Below are 8,048 nucleotides of genomic sequence, written 5' to 3'. Positions count from 1 at the left end.
TTATTTCTTATGGGAATGATGCCTTCGAGAATGCCCTTGCTCCCTATTCCTTGAGGTTTTTGATTTTGTGCCAATGGAAGATGATGGGGCTGGCGATCTGAAAGATCCTTTTCCAACAGAGCCCTGGGGAGGTGAAGAATGCATCCCAAAGCCAAAACTGCTGCCTGCCTTAACTGGTCCAAGGACAGGAGCGCTCTGAGCAAAGGGATCCATGGAAGGGCCCCTAAACATAGCTTTTCTTGCAGAAATGTTGGCCCTCCCCAAAGAAAAAGGTGTGCCCTGGTTGGCCAGACCCTGGTTTTTTGGGCCCCAGACTTTACTCAAGGGTGTGATGGTGCTAGTTGTCCCACTTGGCACTGCTCCAGTGCTGAAAGCTCTGGAGTTGGAACTCATGTCTGGAGCAGTCACATTGACCCCAGTCTCCCCACAGTCCATAGGGGTTACTAATCCCCCAAAGTCAAAAGGTCTTGGGGCTGTGCTGCCAAACACTGAGCCACAAGCCCCAGTCCAGTGGGTTGGGGTAACAACTCCAAGACCATTTGTATTAGCCTGACCAAAGGGAATAGCTATTGGAGTGTTGTTAACATCTGGCCGGAGGTTGGGAGGGATGCGAGAGGTGGAGGCTGATGGTGCCAAACCTCCAAAGGCTGACTGAGTGGGACTGTTGAAGGATGGTTGAGTCAGAGTTTGTGCTGGGGTTGAGGATGCCACTGTTGAGTTTCCAAAAACGAGAGAGCTCCTGAAGCTTGGGCCAAGGGCTGGTTGGGGGGCTCCTTGCTTCTGCCCATATGCAATCCCAAATGCAGGCTGGGGAGTTGCTCCCAGGGATAGGGGGAAGGGTGACCTTGGGCCTGACCCCAAGGGAATTGTGAATGCTGAGGTTGAACTGGAGATCCTGGATGACAATGCAGGCTGATTGGGGTTTCCTAGGGCTGAAGTGGACAGAGAACTAGCCCTAAAATTGGCAGTGCTCCTGGTAGGGGATATTTGGACAGCACTGGGAAGAACCTGGCTAAAGATAGTGACTGTGTGTACAGTAGGAATGGTAGGACGTTGGCTTGGTGGCAAAATGAAGCCTGCAGCTGGGGAGAAACTGGCCTTGAAGGCACAGGCAGCCCCAAGAAGGAAAGTGTAGCAAGTGGAAGGGATGGAGTAAGTATTGCCCATGGTACTGGTAACATTCACTACACCAAAATCCAAAGGTGACTTAAAAGAGTCTTTGGATGTGCTGGCTGGTGTGGTGGACATGACTACAGAGGTGGCCTTGACCAGGCCATGGAAGAGATGGGTAGAAGCAGGGGTAGGTGGAGGAGAAGCCTGCTTGAAAGAAAAAGGAGCTATCATGGGCATAGTTTTAAGTGGTCTTACACTGCCAAAGATAGGCCTGAAAGTGGGAGTTAAGGTACCTGGAGCTGAAGATGGAGCAGCTGTGACTGAAATTCTAGAGTATAAGGAGGTCCCAGTCCCACTATTGGGTGGGACCCCCAAAATGGGTTTTGACATGTGGTCAGCAGAAGCTGCAACAGGAGGCACATCTTCTGGATGGGGAGCTGGGCTGCTCATCAGTCTAAACGAAGGACTTTGCGTAGCGGGGGCTGTAGGGATAACAGCAGATGAGTCTAGATGTGCGGCAGCCTGAGAAATCGAAGGTAGCCGTGTGGTGCCAGTGACTGATGATGTGGGAGAAACAGGGGTCAGATGAATGAAAGTAGCTGGGGGGTTTGAGTCCGAAGAGATGCCTGAAAGGGGCTCTGACTGTGAGCACCCAAGTGGGGCTTGCAGGCTTGCTGTTGTCAGAGGTGAGCGGGCTGCACTGATTACCTCTCCAGTGGGTTGTGGGAAGGCCGGTGGACCTGGAGACTTCTGTAAGTTATTTAAACTTTCCAACTGAGGATCAGTGCCCTGGGTTGGAGCTGTGCCTGCAGAAGGCAGGGTGAGAGACAGGGAAGGCTGAATAGCAGGCCTAGTCTCAGGGACAGAGTCTGTGGTGATCTCAGTTGTATTCTCTCTGGCTTTGTTGCTCGATTGGAGTCCAGCTTTCTTCCCTAAGGCCAGGTCTTCAGGGACTGGATGACCAAGCTGGGGAGGTGGAATGAGAGACAGCAGGTTTTCAGGGCTAGATGGAGGCAGTGGAATCTGATTTTGCTGTCCAGAGCTGCCAGATGTTTCTGGGGACTCATCTGATACCAGTGGGAATGGAGAGTGAGACTGATGACCTTTTTCTTTCTTTTTTACTGGCCACTCTGGTATCTGGAGTGATGCCCTGGGAATACTTTTCTTCCAAGATTCCGAGAAATCTCGAGAAGAGCTGTAAGAGCTTGAGATAGCATTTCTTTTGGAGTTAAGGGAGTCGCCTGTGTGTGTGCTGGTCAAGGAGTCCATGGAGGAACAACTGGGCCTCTTATTCAAGCTGTGATCTGAGCTCCAAGGGTTGAGGCTTCTCTTCAGAGGCCCAGGCCTGGGCACAAAAGAAGTGAGGACTCCCTCTTTCACCAGAGGTTTAAATGCAGAGGGTCTGGTCTCTGGAATACTTCTCTTACAGTCAAAGATCTCATGCAACAGTGGTTCTTCCAACCTCACTTTCCCCTTCTTGCACTCTTTGAGGGCCCTCAGCACCGTTTCCTTTGCACAAGGGTCTGGGAGCCTCTCAGAGGGCGAGGACCCTGCAGAGTTGATTACCTCAGCTGGGGAAGCGGAGGAGGGCGCTGTCCGCTCAGGAGGAACGATCTTGATGGTCACCGGGCTCCATATTGCCCTGGGGTGCCGCAGAGACCAGATACTCCGCTGGAAGTAACCTTCCCACCAGTCTGAGGGAAGAGGCCCCATGATGGAATTCTGGCATCTCTTCATGGGAAAACGCCTCCAAGCCTCATTGACCATCCACACAGTGGGGTTGGAAGGAACCCAGTCCGGCGGCCTCCTCGCAGGTCTGTGTCGAGGGGCAGGGTGGGCACGATGGACGTGCTGAATCCGGTAGACTTGATGAAGGGACTGAGTTGGCCGGCGGTTCACTGGCCTCTCCGACAAATCTGTGCGCCCTTCTGCTGGGGATGATGGCGAAAGTCCCAGCTTGCCCAGGTAACTGCCCATGCGGATCAATGAAGCGGAGTCGGTGACTTGGATTTAGGGTTTCCGCTCCCGAGGTTTCCGACGACCCAGCCGCGGTCGAAGTGCGCAGTGTTCGGATGACAGTTGGCATCGCGGCTCGAGGAAAGAGCAGGGGTCTCGGGGCGCTCCACATCCTCCAGGTCCGGTATCCGAAAGTCAGCAGCCTGTGAAAACAGGACACGCGGGATGTCGGCGGTCGGGGTGGCCTGCTCGGCTATTTTGAGGCAGAGGCTGGACGCTCGGGCCTCTGTTCTCTCCTCTCCAGGTTGCAGCGCGCGGCAGGCGGAGAGGGATTGGAGAGGAAGCGCGCTGCCGGAGTTCACCCAGGCACGCAGAGCTAGAGGTGTGCCGGCGCGGAGTCTCCAGATTCCCGCAGCGGCCGGCGGGAAGGGTCCTGGCTGCGGGCGGCGGGCGGGATTCATGCGCCCTCCTGTTCCCTGGAGTCGGAGTAATGAGTGCAGTCCGAGCCCCGCAGGGTGAGTCGGGGTGGGGGAGCTCGCGGGAGCGCAGGACTGGAGACTCGGACGCGAGGACCTGTGCAGCCCAGACTGCATCCTTGGCGCCAGCGGCCGGAAGCAACTCAAGTGGGATTTGCTGGGTGAGGATTCCCGCACTTCTTTCCTTTGCCTTTTCGTTCCTGCAGCCAGTAGGGGTCAGTCATTGCCTCCTGGATGACAAACTCCAGACGCAGCCTCCCGGAGACTGAATCCGGCTTACCCTCCGATTGTTCGTACTGCTTCTACAGGCGCTGCAGCAGTCCGGAGGGGTCTCGAGGCTTCGGACTGAGCCAAAGGGATTACCTGTCTGCCAACCGCGAACCTGAGCGCCTCCGCAGGCACCCGGTTTAGTCGCTAGCTCAGCCACCCAGATTATCTCTTCATTCGCGATCATCACCTAGCCCAGTGCGGTCGAGGCTTTAGGAGGGGAGCAAAGGAGTGGGAGATTTAATTTGAGGCTAAATATTCAGACTAAGTCAGGGTGAACTAGGGGACTAACATTCTGAGAAATTAAAAAACAACGTTTTAAGATTTCTAGAACAACTCCTAATAATGTAATTGGCATGGATTGAAGACAACTCTTTGAAGAAAGATTATTTCAAGGTTAAGTTAAGGAACTCGGAGAGAGGGCTCCCTTCAAAACCCACACCGTCCAAAAATGGGTCTTGACATTTCCCGTTTCATCGATCTCTTTCTCCTTGAACTTGCATTTTTATAGAATCTTATGCCAATATAATGTATGTTTACGCTTAAAGTCTTTATTCGATCATCCTACTACACTAGTCTGTACCAAACAAGTATGAACACTGAAATCTGAAATTTTAATATTTAGTGATACCACAAATCTGTTATAAGTAAATTTGGGGTTTAATTTATATTTGCATTTACTAATAGAATGCAATCAATCAAAACATCTTAAATAGATAATAAGTTGAAAAATCTCTTTACTGGAAGATGTAACAGAAGCAAATATGGAATTTATCACTTCTTTCTCCATGAGGTCGCATACAACATATAAGACCACCTCGACAGAAAGAATATTTCCAATTGCTTTTCTGCTGGACACCAGGGATGGAAAGAATTTTACAATTCGGAGTAGTGTGCCACTTCAGATAAGAAGAGTTTTGGAATTGTCTAGTAGGAGAATCGTGGGATTTTAAAGTAAGGCGAGAAATAACCCAAACTAAAGGATTATCAAGCTCATGAACTTTTATTGATTAAACATGGAAGATGTAGAAATTGACTTGGTTTCTGTGCTTGTATCCTGGTTGGAATAAAGTTTAGCGAAAATCGGTTCAGTTCAGTCGCGCCCGACCCTTAGCGAAAGCAATCGGATGTAAAAAGACCCCCTAGCAGAGGATGGTTTCGATCCATCGACCTCTGGGTTATGGGCCCAGCACGCTTCCGCTGCGCCACTCTGCTCAGCTCTTATACGTTGTTACTGTTTTTCCTTTCAATGATTATATCACCGTTTGATTGATTGATTGATTGATTGATTGATTGATTGATTGATTGATTGATTGATTGATTTATATTTCCTTTCATTCCAATGGTTTCCGCCTCCCCTCTCTCTCCCATACACATAGAAGATCCGCTCTTCCATAATCAGATGTCCTCGGATCATCACCTCCAGACCTGCAGTTTCCCAATCCGCCGAAGAGTGACCAAGCTTATCAGTGTACCCTCTCCCCAGCACCTTTCCCCCTTCCCGAGGCCTCTGTGTATGTATGCACGCACGCGAGCTCAGCCATGTTCAACTCTTTGTGACCCCACGGACTGTAGCCCACCTGGTTCCTCTGTTCATGGGATTTCCCAGGCCAAGAATACTGGAGTGGGTTGCCATTTCCTTCTCCAGGAGAATCTTCCCGACCTAGGGATCGAGCCCACATCTCTTGAGTCTTCTGCATCGGTAGGCGGGTTCTTTACCTGGAGCCGCTAGCCGCTCACAAAGAGCAGAGGAAGCGCCCGCGGAGCGAAACTCGGGATGGACCCTTCTCCGGGAGAATCTCGAAAATCGTGTAGCCAACTCTGGTGCCATCAGACAGGAATCGTGTTAACCATCTCCTGTGTTGTTTGTCGAAAATCTCACAGACAATCCTTTGAATAAAAGATGCTCTATTCGCTTGCAAGGGGGCAAGATTTTCACAAGGACAGTGCGCCTGCAATAAAGTTAACTCAATTTGTTGCTCAAATTATTACACGGGGGTCACAATTTCGATTGCATCTCGTTTGGGGTCGTTTCGACTTAATAAAAACGATTTTTTCTTTCTTTCTTTTTTTTAAAGATAGGTCCTTCTTTTTGCCGTGTTAGAGAGCAGAACCTTTGGAAAGTTCCTGAACACAGCTCTTGTTTGCAACTGCCTTTGTGACGACGCTAGACAGGGCCCATCTATAGGTAAAAAGCCTTTTATCTTTAGTACTGTAAGCTGAAGCCTTCTCTGATATATTAGACTGGACATTTCCACTCTCATTTCATTAGTCAAACTAAGCCACATGGCCAAGTCCATGAAGAAGAGAAAGTGTGTATGTTATACAATAAATACATTATTCCAATGAAATAATAATGACAAATTCACATGAAATTAGTATAAAATAAATACTTATAAATTCTCATGAAGTTGCAGAGATAATGTATTGAGGTTTTGTGTATCAATAGTTCATTCTTTTTTTTTTTTTTTTTTACTGTTGAATAGTGTTCCATAATACTATGGATATACCAGTTTTTAACTTATTCACCTATTAAGGAACATTTTGGTTGTTTTCAGGTTTTGAGCTATTACAAATTAAGCTTCTATAAATATAATGTACACAGTTTTGTGTGGATATAAGTTTTCATTGTTCTGGGATAAATGCCTAGGAGTGGAATTGCTGAGTTGTATGGTGTGTTAAGTTTAGTTCTTTAAGAAACTGACAAACTGTTTTTCAGTGTGGCTTTACCATTCTACATTCCCATATGCAATGTATGACAAATCCAGTTTCTCTGCATTCTTGTCAACCTTTAGCGGTTGTTACCATTTGTTATTTTATCTCTTATAATAGGTGTGTAGGGATATCTCATCATGGTCTTTATTTATATTTCCTAAATGACTCGTGATATTGAACATCTTTTCATGTGCTTATTTCTCATTTGTATATCCTCTTTGGTAAAATGTCCCTTCATGTTTTTTGCCCATTTTCTAACTGGATTGCTTGTTGTTTTAAAAAGGAATTTTGAGACGTCTTTGTGTATTCTAGATATGTCTTTGTCAGATATGTTATTTGCAAATATTTTCTCCCAGTCTATAACTCTTTTTTAATTTTCTCAGCAGTCTATTGCAGAGTGAAAGTTTTTCATTTTGATGAAATCCAGCTAGTCAAGTTTGTGCTTTATGGACTGTGTGTTTGGTGTTATGCTTACTGTCTCTCCATCAAGCACCAGGTCCCCCAAATATTCTCACATTTTTTCCAAAAGTTTTACAGTTTTATGTTTTATTTTAAATCTATAAAGCATTTTCAGCTAATTTTAAAATAAAATATGAGATGTAAGCTGAGGTTTGCTTCTTTTGCCTATAGATATCCAATTCTTGTTCCGTCACTCATTTGTATCCAACTCTTTGTGACCCCATGGACAGCAGCTCACCAGGCTTCCCTGTCCTTCACTGTCTTCTCGGAGTTTGCTCAAACTCATGTCCATTGAGTTGATGATGCCAACCAACCATCTCATCCTGTCATTCCCTTCACCTCACGCCCTCAATCTTTCCCAGCATCAGGGTCTTTTCCAGTGAGTTGGCTCTTCACATCAGGTGGCCAAAGTAGTGGAGCTTCAGCTTCGGCATCTGTCCTTCCAATGAATATTCAGGGTTGATTTCCTTTAGGATTGACTGGTTTGATCATCTTGCTATTCACAGGACTCTCAAGAGTCTTCTCCAGCACCACAGTTAGAAAGCATCAATTCTTTGGCATTTAGTCTTCTTTGTGGTCCAGCTCTCATATCCATACATGACTGCCAGAAAAACCATAGCTTTGACAAGACAGATCTTTGTTGGCAAAGTTACATCTCTGCTTTTTAACATGCCATCTAGGTTTATCATAGTTTTTCTTCCAAGGAGCAAGCATCTTTTAATTTGGATTAAATGGGTATACAATTGCTCTCCCACAAACATGAGAAAAGAGTAAGACTTTTCTTCCTCTACTGAGTTGCTCTTGCATTTTTGTAAAAAAATAATTTAGATGTAGTTATATGTGATGCTTTCTGTATTCTCTATACTTTTTCTATCTATCCCTCTTCCAATTAATGTACACTCTTTATTATCGTAGCTATACAATAAGTCTTGAAATCATAAGAATGATTTCTTCTACTTTACTCCTGTTTTTCAGAATCATTCTAGTTATTCTAACTCACTTGATTTTCCAAATAAATTTTAGAATAGTCATGTCTATAGCTACAAAAAAAAAATCTTTCCT

The 8,048-nt window shown here is 46.6% G+C and overlaps 1 protein-coding gene and 1 non-coding gene across 2 annotated transcripts; both read right to left on the bottom strand.

Moving 5' to 3' along the window:
• On the bottom strand, nt 1–3,090 carry POM121L2 (POM121 transmembrane nucleoporin like 2). Its single transcript, XM_065911989.1, has one exon. It carries the CDS (start codon nt 3,088–3,090, stop codon nt 1–3), a length of 3,090 nt encoding a protein of 1,029 aa, XP_065768061.1.
• A 1,865-nt stretch (nt 3,091–4,955) lies between these two features.
• On the bottom strand, nt 4,956–5,027 carry TRNAM-CAU (transfer RNA methionine (anticodon CAU)). Its single transcript has one exon. It is a non-coding gene; the product is annotated as a tRNA-Met (tRNA).
• Between the last annotated feature and the right edge of the window lie 3,021 nt (nt 5,028–8,048).

Source organism: Muntiacus reevesi, chromosome 20 (assembly GCF_963930625.1).
Source record: "Muntiacus reevesi chromosome 20, mMunRee1.1, whole genome shotgun sequence".
Taxonomy (NCBI): Eukaryota; Metazoa; Chordata; class Mammalia; order Artiodactyla; family Cervidae; genus Muntiacus; species Muntiacus reevesi.
This window is presented reverse-complemented; position numbering and strand designations above follow the sequence as displayed.